At 42.7% G+C, this 23066-nt stretch overlaps 1 protein-coding gene across 2 annotated transcripts in view; it reads right to left on the bottom strand.

The window, feature by feature from the left end:
• The window catches only part of FGF2 (fibroblast growth factor 2), a 40467-nt gene that overhangs the window by 5395 nt on the left and 12006 nt on the right, over window positions 1–23066 (bottom strand). Inside the window, exons 1-2 of one of the 2 annotated variants that reach the window (XM_042812398.1) lie at window positions 22812–22998; window positions 4522–4625 (exon numbers count right to left, since the gene is read on the bottom strand). In XM_042812398.1, coding sequence (XP_042668332.1) covers window positions 4522–4625; window positions 22812–22998 — 291 coding nt within the window. Of the gene's footprint in view, window positions 1–4521; window positions 4626–22811; window positions 22999–23066 lie in introns of those variants that run through there. The other variant, XR_006167752.1, reaches the window with a different exon arrangement.

Genomic DNA, 23066 nt, shown 5'->3' with positions numbered 1-23066 from the left:
TTCCTGCAGCACAGGTGAATTGCCTTCAGCTGTGCTCCCGTGGCTGACTCACTGCTCATCTCTGCAGGTGATTAATCAGAGGTTCAGGCCGTGACTCAGCAGCCCCATACACTAGCCAAACTATTTCAGACTAAAAAAAAAAAAAGTGAGCTTGAAAGAACCAGACTTCACAGAGAACGCACAGAAACACACGAGTTCATTCCTTACATATGCCCAGTTTCTGCAGCTACAAGCAATTAAGTCATTCAAATGCAGACTATAATAAAGTAATCCATCTCCAAACATACGTCTTCAAGTTTTGGCAATAAAAAAAAAATACAGCTCCTCCACTTCAGCCATTTTCAGAGAGGAGTTTTGGTTTCTAAGGAAAAGAACTTAGGAAAAAAAAACCACCCATAATTAATCTATCATTTTTATAAATGACTAATGCTTTTATATTTGAAATTGCATTGACCAAATGAATTTTCATATGATTTATATTTTAAATAATCATTCTGAAGAGTGATTATATTGTAATGCCTTTCAGCGTAGCAGTGGGAAAACAGATGCATTAACCAATGATTCAAGTCTGAAATGGATTACAGGCAGCCTTAAGAGGACACAGAAACAACGTAAGAAAGAACAGCGTTTGGGAACAGAACAGAACTTGGAGCCCAGTGTAGGTTAGTGCAGTGCAGCTGCCCAAAGTGGAAACTGAAGCCCTGTGCTGGGCTCAGCCTCAGCTGCCACCAGCATGGGAAACCATCACAGTGAACCAAAGCAGGCACCAACAGTCTGGACACAAGTGAAAGACAACTTGGCACAAAAGCAACACAATCACAGTTCAAAGAAACACACTCCTCCTATTAGGCTTCCTCAAATTTTTCAGGTTTATGAAGAAAAATAGATTAAACTCCCCAAACACATTCATGCAACTTGTGGGTGTGATAAAAATAACCAAAAATAACCAAAAATTGGCAATAGAACATAAAAAAAAAAAAAAAAAAAAAAAGTAAACCTATTCTTTAAGTTGATAAAGATTACTTAGAAAGGTGCCACATGGTTTGCTCTGAATACCGAAGTCCTCATTTTTGCACAAAGCTTAACTGATAAATATTCTTGTGCCACAATTCTAATCCCTGAGACCGAAGGGAAAAAATGTCCCTTCAGTCTAGCAGAGCCAGCCTGACCACAGCTAATCCACATCAACGTGATGGGCTGTACACTACTGGCAATTTATTTGTTGTGAAATAGGAAAGGCAGTCAAAAACAGTCGTTCCTTTCACAGGAAATAGAGACATTTCTTCATAAAATGAAATAATCAGAAACATTTGATTCCATGAAGTGAAAATACTTAATCAGCGTAATTAAATGAAACTAGAAAGTCAAAATAAAACACAGTAGCCATATTATAAGTGAAATGTTTTGATTCTGCCATTCAAAATCTGATGGAGTTCTGAAAAAATATTTCTGAGAAAATATTCTTGGTTAAAAAAGCATTTTCAAGGAAGGCTTTAGATTAGCTGTATCAATCACCAGCCATCTCCTCCACCGACCAGACCAGTAAACACCACCACTCTCCCACAGCAATAGAAATCTGTTGGCAGAGGGCACACAGAGCTTAATGAAAAGCCACATCTAGATTTCAAGACAGGAATGCAGCCCACCACGCAAAGCATCACTGTAAGTATTAAGATACTGGCTAAGCAAAAAGCCATTTTGCAAAAATCAAACTAGGCACAAACCACAAAGACACAAAGAACCCAACTGGAAGAAAAGCGGGGCTGAATGAAGATTTTCAAATGGATTTATGAAGCTGATAATATGTTTATTAAACATTAGAAATCGATACTTGATAGTAATGAGAAAGAAGAAAGAAGACAGACATTAAGAAGTGTTTACATAAGACTAGTACGCCTACCCAATGTCATAAGGGGCTATAAGCCTTAAAATGTTTGTTTCACATAGCAGAAACCTGGCTCACACAACAAAGCAAGACGCAAGCACAGATAGGAGAGCCTGCAATTACAGAAGAGCCAAACATACCCAGGACAAAGAATAAACTATGTAAAGTGATGTTCAACTTAGCGTGCATCTGTGCAATACCAAAGAGATCCTTAATTGTGGTATCTCAAAAAAACAAGTCCTGAAAGATGGGCATGCTCTTAGCTGTTGAATCACTTGGCAACATACTATATGTGCCTATGAACAAAACTGAACAGGGAAGGAACAGGGGCCTAGGCTGGTTTACTGATGACTAAGAAGGTGATCAGACAAGGAAAAAATAAAATAAATAAATAAATAAATAAAAAGAAAAATTGAGAAAATAACCAGCAGTTTCACCACAGGAATTTGTGAAGGCCTCATAATGTTTAGGGGTTTAATGTTCTTCCTGGGAATAAATCTATCTTTCAAATTCTGTCATAATTGGAAAGTATGCTGTTAAAAACTAGTGATGGAAAAACACAGAATACTGGAATAAAGAATTAAACAGCTGCTTAGAAATTAAAGCTCAGCAGTATTTTTAAAGGAATACCCAAAGATCTCAGCAGATACAAATTCACATGCACTGATGAGATCACTTCAGCACAAAAATTTCCAGAACGCGCTCTTACAATGCTCCTGCTGAAACAACCCTCCTCAAACTGAAGAAACGCTGGCAATTATGCACAATTCCACGGACGCGTTTATAGGCAGAAAAGATCAGAGGCACAACTGACAACTAACTCACAGAAATCCTCCTGGAAAACACAGCTTGTGCCTCAGAGAACAATTGCAGAACTGCAGAAATAGTCATTAGATGTGAAACATGGGCTGGATGAAGAACAAAACCTTCTTAGAGCAAGGAGTTTTCTCCTATGAATAGCAAATCTGAAGGGTTGCAGGAAGCAGTGTTTGCAGCAAACATGATTCAAGTAAAAGCCATTTCCAAAACCGCTGTGCATAGCTGCAACAGAGGCACATCCTACAAAGGACACAGTCAAGATCCACTGTGCAACAGGAGGCTGGAAATGCCAAATACAAACACAGCCAACTGTTCGTAATTTTACAACTGATGCCAAACGTTTACTTTGACCATTCACTGCTGCTTAGGCTAAGGAGGGTAATTTGAACAGGAAGCAGAATGCCAGCACACCAGTACCACAGGAAATTCCCAATTATCCTTAATACAAGAATAGCACAGTAGACTACTATTCACATTTTCTTCAACTGATCTGTCAAAACATCCAAGTAAATAACACTGTAACTTGAAATGGGTTATTTAATTATATTCCCAGGCATAAACAGAACCTGTTTGGAGAAGCAAGAGATGGTGCACTATGTGGTTGAGAAGCACACCAGGGCTCCCTGCACACACAAAGCTGTTGAAATATTCCGTTTGCCTTTGGACTAATTTCACTGAGACTAATTTCACTTTCGCTTAGTGACTTCTGTAGCCCTTCTCATGGGCCTTTCACTAGCTGCAGTTCAGCTGGGGTTAGGAATTCACTTTATTATTAATACCTGTTCCCAGTGTTGTTAGCTGGGACACAGAATCCAAATGTGACTATTTTCAGGATACCAAAAGCATCACAGCTAGTTTAAAACTAAAACTCCAGTGGGATGCTCCACAACGGTATTTCATTGGACACTACATTTAAAGATTGTTCGAATTCAAAGTTATGAACATGGACAAAAGATTTTTTTTTTCTTGCACAGGCTGCCCAGAGATTTATGAAAGCTCCACCCCTGGAGGTGCTCAAGGCCAGGCTGGATGGGGTCCTGGGCAGCCTGAGCTGGTGGCAGGCAGCCAGCCCGCAGCAGGGGGTTGGGACTAGATGGACTTTGAGGTCCTGTGCAACCCAAGCCATTCTGTGATTCTACAATTTACAGCCTCTATTTAAGATTTAGGCCTTGGAGATCTTATTACCTTTCAGATTCTGCTAAGCAGATTGGCTTCAAAACACAGTTAAAAATTAATGCTATGGTAATAAAAAAAGAACAGAGTTTAAATTAAAATTAGTGCTAACAAACTAGTTTTATCTATTTATTTATTTTTAATTCTATCATTATATTGACAAAAATGTTTTTCTTGCCAACTCACTAGCTTGGAAGTGTATGTACTCAAAAAAAAAAAAAAAAAAGAACAAACTTGATTCCCTACAAAAAGGAGAATGAGAAAGTAATATACACAAGCTACTGCCAAAAACATCAAAGTGTCGTACGAGTTGGCTTTACCTTCTACTTTAAAAGGGTCTTTACCATCACTTATGTGAAAGGAAACTTAAGAGGAAAAAATTACTCTGGAGGAAAAAAAGGGAGAACATTTATACTTTCTTTGTTCGCATCGTTTCCTACCCCACACATTCATTCTGACTTCTCTCTCACAGACAGTGCCACTCCACTTCTTTAGCATGCACTGCTGTTGGTGGGTGAGGGCAGAAACCTCTCTCTTCATTGACGCAAGTTTTTCTGAGCTGATTTCTCCCCAATACATTGCACAGACTGAAAAGAGGACCTAGCAATAAGATACAGAGAGATACATTAAGAAATACTGCTTACCAGTGCCAGCAATCTGCCATCCTCCTTCATAGCCAGAAACCGGTTTGCACTTACACCTTTGATTGATACCACTCCTCTTTCTTCTGCTTGAAGCTGCAGTTTGACTGTGAACAACAGGACAAAGTTATTATGAACTCGGCAACAGAAAGCTAAGTTATTCTCCTGTACACATTTCACATGGAAGCAATTCAAAACAAAACAACTCCTGAAGCAATACTTTATGGCCCTGTTAGCTGCTTACAGATAGGAATTTTTAAACGTTCTTAGAGCTCTCTCTTAATGCTTATAGAACAGCAGCAGAGAGACTGTATGGTTAGGCTGCCAATGCTTGAAGGTATGAGTATCTTCTCCGGTTAAGGCTTAGGACTATGCAGCACTGTACCTCTGTGGAAGCTGCTAAATACTCCACAGGTTCCCAGCAGACAGCACTGATGCACTTACAGCGTGACCTCCAGCAATTAAGCAAATAGGAGGAACGGCAAAAGTAGATGACTACAGCAAAGACACGAGAGACGGTGCTGTACAAATTAGGCACATGAAAGTGGATGCAATCCATTAAAAGAAACAACAACGCCAGCAACCCTCTAAATAGTCATGATTTCTTGAAAGCCTGTAGGAACACAGGCACAGCATTTACCTACTGACAATGAAACAGAACAAAGTCTGAACTGAGTTTTCTGGTCATGAGCGAAACGCAGTAGTTCACAAGCATTTCCCCTTTACCTACAGCTTGTCTCAAGACATGAAGATAAGCATTTTTCTTTCCTTCTTCTTTTGCAATTCCTCACGTCACCTCATTCAGAACAACCAATCGAGCCTTCAGTGGTTAAAACAACAGAACACGGCCCAGGGAGTTTGCATATATGCTGCATTTCTACCGAACTCCAACAAGAGTATCTGCAATACATTAACTCACAGCCCAGACTTTTCAGCCATTAGTACGTAGGACTGAGAATACAACCGTACAGAAAGTCCACTGAGCATCTTCTCAATGTCTCAGGTTTTTGAGACTCAAAAGAAATCTAAACACTGTGCTGGAGCTTCCCTTTTTCTGGAGAACTAGCAGACGGAGAAACAGCAGTGTGCACGTTGTCCTAAACCTCACCACAAGGCACTATTGAATCCCAACCATTTCAAAACATCTCCCTCTGAAAGTTCAACTCTGATTGTTTAAAATGTCATTTGGAAACTACAGGCACTCTGGACTGCTTACAGCTTCACATGCAGTCTTCTCTCCCCTCTCTCCCTGCCTTCAAAGAATAACGAAGCCTTTCCTTCGGTTCTGCTTCACTGTGGGTGTGCCCGAGCAATACAACTTTATCTGATTTCTACTAAAAACAAACACAACCATCTCAGTAACACTTCCCCAAATCCCTATTTGCCCTCTGTTCTGGATGGCCACTCCTTCCAGACAAAACTGGACCTGCAAAGTCCGTTAGCACACAGAAGCAATCCCAGATTTTCCTGCACAGTGCTGTGCTTTCACTTACAGGGATTTTTAAGAGAATAGTATTTCCATGGAGAAAGCAAGAGCATTGCAACACAGCCATCCACAAAATAAGGAACAGCAGAGGAATAGTTTCTTGCCTTCCTGGGGTACTTGGAGAAAAAACACTTTTGCCAAAGAACTGCAGTAGCTAAAGAAAGAACAACCAGTGCGTTGCAAGCTGCTATGGGTTACATGCCCATCAGGTGTTAGAGTAAAGGATGTGACTCATCTGGTGTGAGACTTATCGGCGTTTCCAAAAACCAACTGGACTGAAACTCTGTTTTCATTCCAGAAATTATTTTGGGAATTAGTAGGGAAAAAGAAAGAAATATTTTGCATTTGAAAATGCAATAGAGAGAGATCTAACTGTGACAAACCCCAGCAAGACGAAATGACAGCTACACGACAGGTATTGCAGGTTGGTGAGATGAGTCTGACAGGCAATATCAGTACGCGAGTCTCATGCACCCCTCTGCTCTCATGAAGCATTATCAGTTCTTCTATTTAAAGATGTATTAGAATTATACAGCTTCACCCTTTAACTCTCAGAATAAATGTTTGAAGCAACGGTAAGGTTTGCAGTGGAAGCATCGCCAAGGATTCTGAGGGTGGCTGCGGCTCATTTGACCTTTTGTTTTGGGGAAAAGATTTTCAGTCCAAATGGAAGGCCTTTTTCTGCTTTTCTGAAGGAAAGGACTGAAAAAGTCCTAACAAGGAGAATGCAGGAACATGGAACTTTTGGGATAACTGTCGCAAACTCTTTTTCAAGCACTCCACTGGATTTTATAAACGTACTGGCAGATACTGTGTTCACACTGACTCCTCTACTTTTTATACAGATCTGAAGCTAAATTAATGCAAATGCTACTCTATAAAGAAGAAATGGTTTATTATGGATTATATGCCTGTTGCCATTTTACACAAATAAAAAAATATCAATAACCAAGATCTTTCCAAATCACTAATAGCCCAAGACTTCTAAGGAGTACAGAAACCTCTGCTTTTGTAAGAAGACAGCTGAAATGCTGAATTTCACCCCAGAATCCAGTACCCAAAACACAGCCCTCCCTGCATTAGGCCAACAACAGAGCTGTGAGCAGCTTCCAGCAACGTGCAACACCCAGCCTTTGGGGGAAGCTGGAGCGCAGAGAAGTGCTCTGTGCAGGGACTGGGGGGGAAAGGGACTTGTGAGGTGCACCCAAACATGCTTAACAAGGAACAGCTGTGTCAACCATCTGAAAAGCAAGGTGATGGGGTTTAGCTGAGCAGAACTTAACAGAATACTTGGCACTGTTGATCCATATCTTTTGTACCCCTTAAGTCACCAACAGCAACCGTTGAAATGTGAGCCATCATTTTAGGTGTATTCGTAACATTTGTCTTTAGTGTATTTGAATCTCAAAACCATGAAAACCTTTGGACATGACAGTGAATAATCTTGAGACGTGACAGCAATCACTCCACGCCTTAAAACCATGCTCACCAGCTGTTTCCCCTTGACAAAATGTAGGTCATTTAATCAAGAAGCTTGTAACCTAAGAAGGAAGCACAGAACATCGTCAAACAGCTAATTGTGAAACGGGGGGCCAAAAGGGTGTGTTTTCCCAGTTATTTTCACAGTCCTTTGGGAGGGCTCCTCCAGGACAGCACAATATATGTACGTGCTTCACTATTCACGTTCACTGAACACCCTTTGGTTTGTGGTGCATGCCACAAATGCGGTTTGGTAGCAACAAAGGACCCGGCACACTGAGCAAACGTCATCGGGACTAAGGCTGCATCACCGCAAGGTTATAAAATATACAGCACTCCCATCCCAGTTGTAACCTACATGACCTTTACTATAAAGGAGCATTCACTACTGCTAATAAGACTTTCTCTTGCACTTCTCCCTAATAAAGTGAAATGTGATCACCTTCCCTTTGTTTACCAAGTAAGAGGAAATGAAGTGCAAGGAGGAAAAATTTCTTCTCATGCCACAGTAGAAACTCTCAGGAAGAAGGATAAAGTGGTACCTTTGGGAAGATACAAGAAGAGATGACTAGAAGAAAGATAAAGTTAAGGCACTGAACTGTAATTAGGAGATGAATTTGAAGCCCTCTTCTGCAGCAGCCTTCTCACACTTGAAGATAGGATTGCAGAAGTATCCTAAATAAAGCCCTCTTCTGAGCAGTTTCCTTGTTCCTGTGCTGTGCACGATCACAAAACTTTTACCTGGACAAAGGAATTGGTTCACAAACCACAACATACAGCTTTAACAACATGACTGCAGCATGCATATGCAACCTGCATATACTGCAGTGTTGAGTGCCCAGAAGGAAAGAGTGCTGCAGTACTAGATGTAGAAGGATGACAATCTCAAACCCATATTAAAATAATAATAGATATTAATTGCCCTTGGGACAGAATGTATCAAGCAAATTTTTTAACCAGAATGTTGGTGTGGTTTTGTGTGTTTTTTTTTTTGTTGTTTTTGTTTTGTTTTTTTTTTAATAATAAATATATGCTTTTGTTCCTTTGTTTTAAAAAAATATTAAAATAACTGGCTCAAAAGCAAGAAGCACTGAAAGTGTTCCAGGGAAAAGAAATGCAATATAAAAAAAAAAAAAAAAAAAAGTACATGACAGACAAGTCTCCTTTTGCTCACCCTGCAGGTGACATCTGGAGATTCCTTCACACTACTCTCCTGGCAGCCCTGTTCCTTAACTACTGTGCTGCAATAAGCCTAGGGGCAAAGTACCCCAGCTGGGCCACCAACCCTCCATAATCAACTTGCCCTTGCAAGCAAGAACTGAATTTGATTTTTACATGGGAATCCTTTTGCAAAATTTCAGAGAAACTCACAGTAACAGAATGAAAAAGAAATCCCCAGATCTTGTACATTTGCAAAATTTACAAGTCTGTTTGTCATTTTCTTGAACTAAAAAATGCTTTCACAGAGGACTCTATCCAAATTCTTTCCCCAGCTACTAATTAAGAGCAGTGCATCCCACCTCCAAAGTGTGGGAATTCTACATCTTTTTGGCAGCTGAGCTGAGAGAGCTCTGGTCCCCATGCAGATACTCACTGCACACCAACAGCACTGACTGCAGCACTGTGCTCCTGCCCCGCAGCCAGCAAAGCCCTGCAGGCACTCATGGCACTGCTGGCCTGTGCATAACAGACTGCAGTTACAGCACTGATGTGACCATCCCTCTCGCACAGGATACATGGCCAGGGCAAATCTACAGGTTAAACTTGCCAGTGTGTCTGAGAAAGAATGATAAATGGGCATTTATTTCATTTCATTTATTTAGGAGAGGCTCCTCTAAGAATGTGAGAATTGAAAAGCGATATTCAATAGCACTGTGGCTGGCAAGGTTTCCATCAGATCTCTGTTACCTACTGCATCTTTCCCACGCTTTCTTTGAGAGCTCAAAAAAAGTATTTCCAGCTCAGATTTGTGTACTCCAGTAGAGGAAAGAATTTTATGGCCAAGTAGCACAACGCAGACTGAGCAGACGCCTGCAGACGTGGAGAATGCAGAAACTCTGTATGATTTCCAGAAGGTCTTCTACTGACGTGAGCGCCAGAACTCAAGAGTTACATGCACAGAGAAAACTCCAAGGTCCTCTTACAGCTCTCCCAGCCCAGCAAAGGTTTCGTATGGGCCCAGACCAAATAATGCTACGCTGACTTAAATCATCCCAAATGGTTTTATCATTCTGCATCATAAAGGGTTCAGCCAAAAGCCTCTTAGAAAATGGGCTTATTTAGAAGATCTTGTCAAAATCTAGAAACGAAATGTTTTAGGATGAGAGAGCTACAGGTTTTGCCTGGGGCAGCAGCTGGGTGCAAGGGCATGCACTGCAATTTCACTCACAGCAGCCATGCCATGGTATCACAAAGGAGGTGGGAAAGCAAGGGTCAGACTGAGGAAAAAAAGTGACAAAAACACATGAAGGAAAAAAAAAAAAAAAAAGTAAAGAGCAAGCTGCAATGGAGAAAAGGCAGGGCAAGCATGCTATACCTGAAGTCACTGCACTGCAGCACAGGGAAGTGGGATTTGAGATGTATGAGTGGAGTCCCATCTCCTTTTTCCTATTCCTGCACAAGGATGTGGGAAATTTACCTACTACATAAAAAATCCTAAAGCAAGTACATGCCATGAGCATATACACTTGGGTACACTTGCACAACAAAGGAAGCAGGGATAAAGGCTTGAACTACAATTGCACTACAGCTGACTTAGTGAAAATCACTACAAGTGGATCTCAGTACAGACACAGCCATGCTTTCACGGAATTCAGGTCAGGCAGGCCTCTGCCAACCCCAGCCTCCTGCTCAGGGCCCATCACCCCACAATGAAAATCCCTCCACCCAATCTCATTGCAGTCAGTCACCCAAGCTAAACCCGAGCTTGCTAGGGCTCACCAAGGCTCACCAAAATGCCTTGCAGCTACACCTACTGCTGTTTGAGACAGACCACTGCCCCCACACACGCAAGCAGGTTTCAACTCTGCATGGTCTTCCTTGCACTGAAACACTGCTTCCAGGGCTGAAGCAGGTGGTCTCAAGGTCCACTGCCAGCACACACAGCTCTGCATTTTCCCACTTCTCTCTCTTTCTCTCACACTTAAGACAGTGACTCTTTTCACGACTGTAACACCATCATTAAATCCCTGCAGGAATGTGATGGGAAACAGATTTTACCAAGAGGAACTCGGGCCCCAAGCACTGCCCAACTCCAATATGCATGTTGTGAACATCTCAACAGCAAATGCAGAGTGCTCGGACACAGCAAATAACAGAGCAGCTTACAGACTCATGGAAAAGAGGAAGAACTTGATACTACTTCAGGCCTTTTGCACTAATATACAGCTGCTGTATTATAACTGGAAAGGTCATTAGTCAAACACCTTGGTTTACAAGAAAGGAGAGTTTCTGTACCCTCGAAAGCCCCAGGCTGCACGTCCCTGGATCAATGACTGTGTTACTGCAGCCTCTGCTACGGAAAAGAGAAATCCAAGCCAAAGGCTCAGGGCTCATCTCCAACATATTTGCAGAGGCCCTGTAAGGAAAACCCTTCCACGAGGCCCCCGAATGACACTGATGCAGAGCTGCTACGCCAGCTCCACGCTGGTTGTCCTCTGCAGCTCCATGCCTGCAGAAAATAGCAGGGCAGCAACACTCCACAGCCTTGCTGCTACAGAGGCAGAACAACTCCAGAGGGAGTAAAAATCAGAAATGTGAAGTTCAGAAAAAAAAAAAAAAAGGGGGAGGGTGAAAATAACAATTGATATTTTGCTAAATGTAACACCCTCAGAGTTCCCACTCCTGCACACTGTGTGGCTGAAGCTGACAATTCCTTCGCACTCGGGGCAACTCCTATTCCCAACCAGGTGTCCAGCAGGACACAGTTGGCTGCGATTGCTCCACAATGCACACACCAAGCCTCCCAACCCTGAGGGCTGGCTCAAAAATAGACGTGCATGCACACACACACACTAACACCTCGGCTTTGGCATTCCCCGAGAACTGCCCTGTGGGCCAGAGATGCCTACTGAACCCGATCTCTAGCAATCAGAAACATCTTGGGCTGTATTTCTCCTATACGTAGCATACTCATGCCTTCTACTGACAAACTTTGCACCCAAGGTACCTCCAGTCCTGAAACTGCAAATGGGAAAACAGCACTTTGCTTGCTTTCTGCTTGCCCGTTGAAAATAACAGTGCCATCGGCAGAAATACACGCTGCCCAAACCCCAGAACACACGTGCAGGGTAGGCAGGAGGGACACAGACAAAAAGCAGCAAGCAGGCCCCAGCAAAAGAGGTGGTCATTTCATAAACAAAAACCACAGAACAGCAACAACAACAATAATCAAGCAAATGAAGTGCCACACTAAGAAACAGTGAGTCATGCTCCCATACAAAGGCACATTTCTTTGCTTTTGCATGACAGCATTCAAAGTGTATCTTTTTCCTTTCTGCCAGCCAGAGACATAAAACCACTTGCAGACAGACCTAAGGTCTTTGAAACATAAACATCCACAACAAAAATACACACTTCTGCAATACAAGCACTTTGAAAGTTCCGGCTGCACTTAAGGTTCAATGTGAGGTGCTGAGCGCAGTAACAAGGAGTGGGGCCAGCTACCAGCTGACTAAGCCAGCCTTGAAGCCATTCATTGGCTTTGGGGGCTTTAATCAAAGTACAAGAAACACTGACTGTAATGAAAATCATTTCCCTATTTAGCTTCTCCCTTTGCTATATCTTAATTCCAGTTCCTACAAACATCCAGCCCCACCCAATGTACACCTATCACCTCAGCAGTCCTCTTCAGGAAACACCGATTACCGACTGCAGAGCATCCTCAGATGCTCCCCATACACTGGATGGTACAGAAGTTGTTTCAGAATAACATAACGTGCACTCTCTCTAGCTAAAGCCAGGCTCAGCCCTCCTTGCCTATGTGCCTGCATGTAAGATGCGCACAGTGGCACTTCTCCACTGCATGCAGCTTGCACCAACTGCACCATCAAACTTCACAGAGTGCTTTGAAAGTTAAAAGCACAGCAGCTGCTGTGTTCTGCTGACAAAACACAACCTGGGTATTTCATACTGCTGAGTCAAGTACAGAGCAATTGCTCGGCATTACATGAGGATATGAAGTGCCAGACACTACAAATACACCTTCCTATACCACATTTCTAAATCCCTGCCTGCATGCCAGCGCCCTGGTCACTGCAGAGGAACTAAATGCATTGTTCTGTTAAGAGGACAGAACCAGCAGGAAAATTCACCAGTAATTAATAGAGTTCCTTGGTAAAACTGAGTACCAGTGACAAAGCCCAGTCTCTAAGTGACAGTAGCTTCACCCAATAACTTGATTTACAGCCGTATTTGAGGGCTTCATTAACAGAACCATGAATGCACATACACACGTGGTTTTTCAGACTCGTCCCGCCTGATCTGTTTTACTGAGAGTAAAGTAATCCTTCACATTTCCTCCAACTGCTTTCACTTAGTATTCCCAACAATAAGTGGTAAAATAACCACTTTCCATTCTTCAGCTTTAAAACAAAGCTGCTGCAGCAATCCAGCCGTAACATAATGCCACTGGCTGATGATAGAAGGTGCATTTGCAACTTGCAGAATTTAGGCTCTTCACATTTATTGCATATTCTCTGGTGTCTTACAGCTATGAACTGTTTTTCATTTGCAGAAAAATCAACATGCATAGAAGCAGGAACAAGGCAAAGCGCGCTCTGAAGATAAAAAAGTAAAATGCGTTACATTTAAAAGGTATATTTCAGTACAGTAACTACAGGAGAGTATCGTTCTGTAGAGATATTGGAGCACGTAGAGAACAGAGTCAGAGGAAAGGACAAGCCACCACAGCAGCGGTGTGAGATTGCTAGCCCACAGATACAGCCAGCCTGGAGTCTGCAGGTGAAGAGGAAGAGCTGGACTTCAGAAGAGCCTGAAATACAGTGGTAACAGGGGAGCTGTGTCAGGCATGCAGGGTGCTAGAAGGGCATGGGAAGAAGAAATAACAGAGAGCTGCTGAGTAGAGAGGATTGCTCAAGATCTCACCAAAAGGTTGAGACGGTGACAATGACAGTTTTGCACTTTTCAAATTTTCAGTACCAACAAAAAAAGAGCTGATCAGAATCAATCACTAAGCCTTTAATAAATATTTATGCAAAGGCAATTTAAAGCAATCAAAATCCATACGCATGCACACAGCATTTCACTGGTGCCAGCTTACTGCAAGGACAATGCAAAGTCAACATTAAGCCCAGAGACTTACTTCATCCTCCGTGTATTTTATCCCCTTCCATCAGGCCATGTATCCACCCTGCGCTGACATTTAAATAACGCACCCACAGGGGAGCAGCGCAGGCTGCACGCAGTGAGGCCAGCGAAGGACAGCAGCTGTCAATCATTGCCAACTCACAACAGACAACTGGAATCATCACTAACAGCCCGACTTTGCTTGAATGCAGCCTTGCTCCCAAATAACGGGTTGTTCTTTGTATGAAACCAAATTCCCTAAATCCAAGAAAACGTGTAGCGTGGTTTCAGATCTTCCTCCAAGTGCTTAGGTAGCACTCCTAGCTTTATCAGCCCCAGTGCTGACTGGGAGGAGGCAGATGGCACACACAGTAGGACTCAGCCTGTGCTGCGGAGCCAACGACTGGGGTCTGCAGGGCCACATGGAAAGCGATCAGGCCATCATCACTTCTCTGTCTTCCAACTGCATTTTTTTCATGGCTTGGAACTTAATACATACTACAAACAATACTGATCCATGTTATTAGAGCTTAATCACTGAAATTCAGTCTTGCTTTGCTCTGCCAGTTGCTCTCAGTTGCTCCACCAAACCTAGAGAAATCCAATGAATGGAATGCCTCTCCTACTTCCCCCCCACCAGAAACTGCTCTGCCCAACAAGTCTGTGTAGCAGGATACCCTAAGAGACAAGCAAACAGAGATGCCAGCCTCTCTCCATGAACATTCCACATACGCTGCATTCACTGCTTCTCCACGCTAAAATATGCACTCCTTTCTGTATCCGTCTCTCCTGGTATAGGTATCAACAGCACCCAGGGAAATACTGCACAAAACTACTCTCCACGTGCAATCACCTACATCCAGAGTCAGAACAAGTCTTCCCCCAAGCTGCTAACCATGCTAACACTCATTGTAATATAGTCCTAAAATTACCATTCTAACCTGTGATGAACTACAGGTGACAACTGCATGGACTGCATTAAGTGTACCACGTAGTCAGTGTAAAATGACCTCCACCCAACTACATAGACACCATCTCATTTATTTATCCTCTCCAAGCCATCCATCAAGCAGGATTCTGCACCTTGTCCTGCACTGTAACACATGAAACGGCTCAAGTCATGGCAAAAGATGGGCTGTGACACCAGAGCACCAGCTGCTGCTGAAACAGGAATGCTCCTGCCTGTCCCACATACCCAGCTGCACACTATCATTACCTCCCTCGCACCAACTCTGGCACTTTCTGTGACATCTTGGGGAACCAACTCAATGCAATAAATCAAACAAAAACTAATGCAGTGGAAAGGACTGAGAGAACAAACACATTTCTGCCAATTCAGCAAAAGAAACTATCTGGCCCTTTTGTGAACTCAGGGCTAGAAGTAATGCCAACTACAGCACAGCTGAAACTGGGTGGGGGGGAAAGAGTAAAAGAGACCACCCCTTTTAGCAGCAGAGACTTGTTAGGTCAGCTGAAGCATCTAGCCAAAGGATTTTGGTCAGTCAGCACAGCAGGTACTGTTCAAATACAACACTGAAGTAGTCAGAAAAGAAAAAAAAAAAAAAAAGAAGAAATGAAGGGGGAATTTGGATAGACCAGTAGACTTGAGTACTTATTCCCCAGTATCTAGAAGCATCAAGAAATAATACTGCCTGCCAAAAACATAGCGCTGGTCCCACCAGGTACAACTGTCATTTCCCCAAAAGAGGGATACCAAGCACAAGCTGAGCTGCTGTGCCACCTAATTCCAGAGTCTCATGTATTTTGCCAGTACACTTCAAAGTGGTAAGGATATTCTTCGTCAGGAAAAGACAGTCACAGAGCTACAGCACATCCAGAATAGCAGCAGAACTACTAATTAAACACAGACACAGAAATGTTTCCAGATGGACAACAAGCAGGCTGGGGATCGGACTGGGTCACCTTGAGAGAAGGAACACCATACAGTATTTCATAGCCATGAGCATCAGGATTTTGCAGTGTACAAATTCCAGGTGGAATCCTAGTGACTACTGTTTTATGAGATCTGCTGAAGTCTCATCACAACAGGCAAGCTACAAGCTCCACAGTATGAGATCATTACTTGACATCATATCATAACTACTGATGACTATAGAGTCTAGCTCCTAGTTTTCCCTTTCTCCTTTGAATCACTCAAGAAAAGTGGTTTCAAGCTCTAAAAGTCAAACATGAGTGATAATCTATATACAGGATCACTCAACCAGAAGTGTACAGTGGTAGTTTGTTTAAGACGACCTCCACCCAACTTTGTAGACATCATCTCATTTATACTCTCGGACAAGCATATCAGCGTCCAGTCAAATTCTGACCCTACCCTGAGGAAACAAAACAAATACATAAGATGATAATCCTGAAATGGCATCAGCACTCCAGACAGTCACCCTTTAAATATTTTTATGGAAAAGCCAGGAGGGAGAAGAAGCAGACAAGAACTCTGGTTTACCCATATATTACCACAAAATACATTTTTGAAAATAACAAATAAAGAGAGCTGCTTTAATTTGAAGTTCATGGTCTTGAGAGAAATTACTGAAGTTACTCATTTTCAAACAGAATTTAGATGTAATCTCATTACAGACGTTTGGGCTTCAAAAGTCATGCCATAAATATTTCAAATACTGCTTAGTAAGGATACCCAATTCAAAGATCATGTGCAAGTATTCTTTTTCAGGAATGGAAACTTTAGCATTCTCAGGATTTTTTTTTTTCTTTTTGAATTAAATTATATTAAGGTTACATAGTCCATACTAGTTTTAGTAGATAATTACATTAACCATGCTGCCACTGACAGCCAAACAGCTCCACTGTTTCCAGGGTCACATATCAGTAGCACAACTGATCACTTCCCTCGTACTTTAAAATAACAGATGACGGCCAGTGATCTGAGAATCATGCTCCCAACCATGACAAAAAATTGCAATAATCAGAATATGAACTCAGTCTTCTTCTGAACAAATCATCAAGTTATGGATGAATTCGTCGCTTTAGTTCTAACTGCTTAAACAAAGGAGGAAACACCAGAAAGTATTTTCCTAGGGAATAAAAAGGAAGAAAAAAGAGAACAAATTTGTAGCTCGGGGAAAAGCAGCTCGGTCAATAAACTCTTTTTACAAGTTTCACTTTAGCACGTTAACAACATTAAAAGGTACAGGAACCACTGGATAATTATAATTTTAAACTGCTTGCCATGTATAATAAACTGAGGGAGATGAGTAGCTTACAAAAAAAAGAAGTCCATGAAAAGATTAGGTTTAATTCATTAGTCTCTTGACCTGAATTTTAAAATATAATTAAATAGAATTCTGGCCCTAAACTGCACGTCCCTCTCTTTCAGAGAACACAGCAGGTGTGCGCATTCTGTGCAAAGTGAGAAAGGGACAAGGGTATTATTCTAGGATTTCCTCATGACTGTTAATTCTACTGTCCAAACCAGATCTTCACCCATACCTGATCATTCAGCAGCCTGTGCCCTTAACACTGCTCTTGCTTTTATTATGGAATGGAAGATGAACTTAACATCCTTTTTAAAATCTTTTGCAATATAACATCAAACATGTATTAAGGGGGGGAGAAGGGGAGAGAGGGGGAGGGAAGAGAGAGGAAAAAAAAAACCCCACAGAGTTTAATTTAATTGTTATTTGGGTAAGCACAATAACCAGTGGGGTCATGCAGCAGATCTTCCAAAAAAAAAAAAAAAAAACACACCACATATTACTAAAAAGTTTAAAATGCTTTTAAACTTATCTCTGCCACAAGATAAACTTTTTCTCATGACCAGCTTTTTCAGACATTTATTAGCAGCTGCCAAATCTGATTTGCTTGATGAGCAATTCCGGAATACAAGGCTCCATTTTATCAAGATCAAAAATATCCAGAAGTCTTCATCACATCTTCACCAAACATTAGATTTGTGTAGCTGAAGAGTTTTACTGAAAGACTTAATATACCCAAATAATGGGATCACAGAGAATTTTCACAAGAATTTGCGTTTGTGTGACTGTCTCCATATTTTGGCCATATGCTGTAAAAATATTAAATATTATCTGTATTTACCATTCAGGTATGTTGGACATGAGCTGGACTTGCTTTTTTCTCTGTGAAGATGAATATTTAAGTACCATATGAGCATTCCTGATCTATGAAGCCCGTTAAAACACTGATGGGCTAAATCCTGCCCTCTAGTGTACCTGTGGACAGCTGTGCCCTGAGAATCTTCCACTCCTCCACCAGTCTTATCTGCACGAAGCAGAAAGCAGGTGGGAGATGGGACAATTCACATCTCTCATTTGCCTCCCTTCACCTTCAGAGAGCCCCACTGCTCAGCCACACACCTCTGTGGCATGTAAGATGCACTAAAATCAGAGTATGAGGATTAGCATGCATGATAACAGAACAGAGAATACCCACCCCTTAGCAGCACACTTGTCCCAGTGTGCCCAGCTAACATAGCAGTCTGCCTCTCAATTACTTTACCTTATGGGACCCTGCAGGAAACACGACAGTATTTCTATGACAAAGTAAGCCAAAGACAGACATGAAACACATACTCAGCTTTTTTTTTTTTTTTTTCCCCCCTTCATGAGAGTTATGGTACCCCATTCCTAAAAACCAGCTACATCCAGAAGAATTTCTGTATGGATCATGTTGCAAAGAATCAGTATTTGACAACAGCTGAGGTCTGTGCAGTAGATCAAAGGTAAGGCCAAATGAGTCCGTTTCCAGAAAGACTTCAGTAGAAACAAAAAATTCTGACATTTTGTGCCAGATTTCCAATAAATAAATAGATAATTAAATAATCAATCTCTCATTTACTGTTAGGATTTGGAATAGGATGCCCTGTTAACAGTTCTGGCCACATCAATGGGAAACTAAAATGGGAGACGAGATGATCTGAGTCCTAAATAACTTGCACATCTAGTTACGCAAAACTAAGCATTGGGTGTGGAACGGTGACACTGAAACACTTCTTGACATTCACCAAAATCTCTGTTTCTGACAATGACAGCTAGCTTTCTTTCATTACCATGATTTTGCAAAATTTTATCTTCTTGACAAAGCTGGTAAGCTCTAAAGTCAGTACATACTTGAACATATTCTTTCAAAAACTTTTAGAGCATAATCATTTAGATGTTGCACATGATACAAATAAAACTCAGAAGTACTTATGAAAGGAACTTTCTTAAGAAGAAATTTTCCTGGACCAATATTACCCTACTTTACATTTCCCTGAGATATTTCTTGAAAGGCAGCCAGTTACTGAGCAAAAAGAAGGTATTTCAGACATCTGCAGGGTTGATGGAGCTCACACTATTGACTCCCTTCCGAGTGACAGACTGGAGTCTCATCACTTTGTTAACAAGTGGACAAAAGTGACAGAAGTGGCTCTGGATTCCTCAGATGCCTTGTTTTATGCCCACCATGAAATAGAGCAGCTTGAAAAATTATGGAAATATACAAATGCCAACCATTCCTCAGTGAGGGAAACTGAAGGGAAAACAGCTGTGCTGTTAGACATTTTCTAAAACGTATGGATACACGTTCCTTTTCCATTCCCCTTGCTTTTCCCTTTCACCAGCACTGTAGTCTCTTTGAGACAAAAAACTCCAGAGAGTTTCTGGAAGCCCTTCCAAAAAGACTGGGATCTTTGTACTTTTCCGCAACATAAACCAGAAGTTGTTGATCAACAACAAGATGTGGTTTTTTGTTTTGCTTTAAGAAACAAAACTCTAAGAAAGCCTCTTCTGTTTTTTGTTTACCTGAAATGCACCTCTTGCAGGGGGGGGGGGGGGGAAAAATAAAACAAAAGCTCAACAGCAATCCCTAGGGTATGTCCAAAGGGGTACTTTGCTGATGTCAATGCATACACGCATCAGATGTGGCAATATCAGCAATCTTAGATGTATTGTCCAGCTTTTTCGCTATGTGAATCATAAGAGTCCACTCCTCCAGCACACAGGGCATGAACTTCCATTCCTTCATTCCACTGACGACACAATTATGAATAAACCAACATGAATGGGATGAGTGTGAAACAATCAAAACTCCTGACATCAAGACATAAACCAGACCATATACTTATAACAAGCTGTCATTAGTGCTTAAGGCAGAACAGAGGAGGCAAAAGAAGGACATGAATAATGGAAATTTGTTTATAGCTTAAGTATTAGACTTTGGTCTGAAACATACAGAGAGAGCCATTCACCTTCTAAAATACAAAACTTCCTTCAAAAGTGAAAATGAGAATGTAATAATCAAATGCTATTCTGTATAATTAGAATCATAATTAGATGATTAGATTATATATGAATCTATAATTAGATTCATAATTAGAATCATAAGATATCCCAAGTTGGAAAGGACCCATGAGGATCATCACATTCAACTCCTGGTTCCACACAGGACCAACCGAAAAATAAAATAAAAATCATAAGAACAGCAGTTCCCCCAACGACCACTCCGAGCTGTCCTGTAGTTAGTTTCCTAATCCAAATTCTCTGCAGCCATAATATTTCTTTTTTCAAACTATCTTATAAAACCTTCTATTTAATCCAATAAAACCTTCAGTGCTGGAGGTGCACATTTTCTTTGTTAATTTTTGAAGTCTTCTCACACTGTCCAAGATTTATGGCACTTCTTTGCCAGCCGTCACGCCAACGTGACCCGCCAGGCATACCACAGGATTTCAGAGGGACTTCCCTTGAGCAGCACTCACCAGGTCAGAGTTTAACACTGCTCATAGCTGCACTGAGTGACATATTTATAATGAAGATGGCAGAGATGTGACCCACGTAATGTCACAGCAACACGCCTCACTGATGCTTTGAGCATGGACTTCTCCCTTTTCTCTGCTTCTGAGAACTGAGGTCTTCCAAGAAAAAAAAAAAAAAAAGCTGTCTGATAGCAAGAAGAGGAGGGAGTCAGACTCAGAGCAAGTGCACAGCCTCACAGCAGGGAAAGAGGGAGCAGCCAACGGAGAGTGGGCTCACCACATAATGCCCTCATCCCAGCCCATCACCTCTACCACAGATCCTAAAGAGGAAAACAGCCTTCCAAGGGGAGTGCACAGAATGGAATCAGTACAGCAGTATCAACACTGGAAAGACTTTCACGTGTAATTCACTGCTAGGAAAGCAGCATGAGAAGTCAGTTAAACAATTCTACTATTAATAAGGCTTAACAGGAAATGAAAGCACAAATTAGAAAGACTCAAGAACACAGAACTAGAATTACTGAGCCAGAACATTCAAAAATTAAAAAAAGGAGCAACAAGGGCAAGCCCTACCACAAACAACAAGGACAGTGTTTGGGGCAGCCTGGTCCAGCCCGGTGAGCACAGAGCAGCATGCAGACTCACAGCCCTTTTCAACACACAAGGCTGAAATGCCATGAGAGGCGAGGACCCAAGAGCAGCATCCGAGACCTGCCTTCAGCATCCAATACACCCGAGTTGTCTTTTCCCTCCATGTCGCATTTTCAGCAAATCCCCAGAGCTACTTCTAGGCATAAGATTACCTGTTTTATAAACAAATTACACTTATTTCCTGTAAGAATTTCCACATTTCCCAAATACAAAAGGCTACAGAAGACAGTGCATTACTGTACTTGTTCCAGCACAGACCTGATGCTGTGCAGTCACTGGCCAGTATGCATGCAGAGCAGGTCTTTGGCTGGTAGGTGGTAAACCAGCACCATGCTTAAGGCACAGACCTTTGAGAAGCCCAGGCTCTATGATTTACCCTGTTGTTCTGGCAGCAAACGTCTTTTATTACTGCTCATGCAACACTGGGCATATCTCCTTTTAAAACTGTTACTGAGAAAGAGAGAAATGCAAACGTACCAGATGCAGCCCAAAAGCTTCTTAGCTTCTTCTGGGAGCATCAGTTGGACTAATAAACTTTCCCTACACACATCCTGTTCAACAAGCATCTTTACCCCATCTGATGCCAAACATTTCTACCAAAGGATCATGAAGTTGCACAGGCTCAGAGCGAAGTCCAACCTGGCAACACTGTTATTTGTGAACAGTGCAATTGTTCACAAATGTTGCAATGCTTCTTTGGAACTCCAAGAGGTTTTTTTGCAGATGGTGAAGGTCCTAAACCAGAACAGAATAAGAAGAGTGAGAGCTTTTTGTCACTTGTGTGCCCACACACTGCTCTCATCTCTATTGCTCAGGCCTTGCTCCCACCTGTGCAACTGTCACTGGGAGGGCAGCTTGGAACCAGGCAAAGGATGACAGTAACACATTTCACCTGTTTGCTGCACCAAGGCTCTGCAGGTAAGGCACTGCCTGCTCAGGGCGCTCATGCTGTGTAACAACTGTGCTCAGATTGTCAACCTGACAGCTAACCAGCAACAACTGGTACCTGCTGCAAGGAAACAGACATTTCACAGACCTGAAGCCACATGAACAAAACCTGAGGGCTGACAGCTTACAGAATGCTCTGAGGTGTGAAGGAAGGATCAGACACAGAGCACTGGTCTTAAGAGCAGCCCAAGCCCCGCCAGCAGCCTGCTCTGCCTGTTCAGGGTCTCCTCAGGACAGACTGCTGCTGCAGAACGACAGGATGCGGCGGCACCTTGTGTGCCCTTACCACATTCAATCATAAATCACACCATCCACGGTTTTCAGCCAGTGATGTGCTCTGACCACTATAAGCCCTGTTTCCTTAATCTACACCTTTGTTCCTGACTACTGTAATAAGAGAATAAGAACGCCTCTATTTGTGAGAGCATACACCAGAAAAACACCAGCTTCTTTCACTCTATGGTCAGCTGGCGCAAAGAGCCAGTAGCTAAGCACCCACTTGAGGGCCACGCAAACTAGTTTTGACACCTTTGGGCGCATAGGCAAACCCCGCGCACCTGGCGAGCCCTGGGGCACAGCAGAAAGAAGACGGGGAGGCTGAGAACAGCCGGCCCGCGACACGGCAGCGGTGCCCGTGCAGCTCCGGGCACCGACCGACACGCGGCACGGGCAGGGACCGGCCGGGCCACTCACTGTGCGGATCGCTCTTCTCGCGGACGCCGTCCACCCTGCCGTCGGGGTTGATGCGCAGGAAGAAGCCGCCGTTCTTGCAGTAGAGCCGCTTGGGGTCCTTGAAGTGCCCGGGGGGAAAGGCGCCGCCGCCCCCGTCGTCGGGCAGCGCCGGCAGCGTGGTGATGCTCCCCGCCGCCCCCGCCGCCATGCGCCGGGCCCCGGTGGCTCCCCGCCGCCCCGGGCCCCCGCCGGCCGCCGCCGCCAGCCCTGGGCGGG

Source organism: Centrocercus urophasianus, unplaced genomic scaffold, assembly GCF_019232065.1.
Source record: "Centrocercus urophasianus isolate 14NV4802_14NV808 unplaced genomic scaffold, USGS_Curo_1.0 seq_13, whole genome shotgun sequence".
Taxonomy (NCBI): Eukaryota; Metazoa; Chordata; class Aves; order Galliformes; family Phasianidae; genus Centrocercus; species Centrocercus urophasianus.
This window is presented reverse-complemented; position numbering and strand designations above follow the sequence as displayed.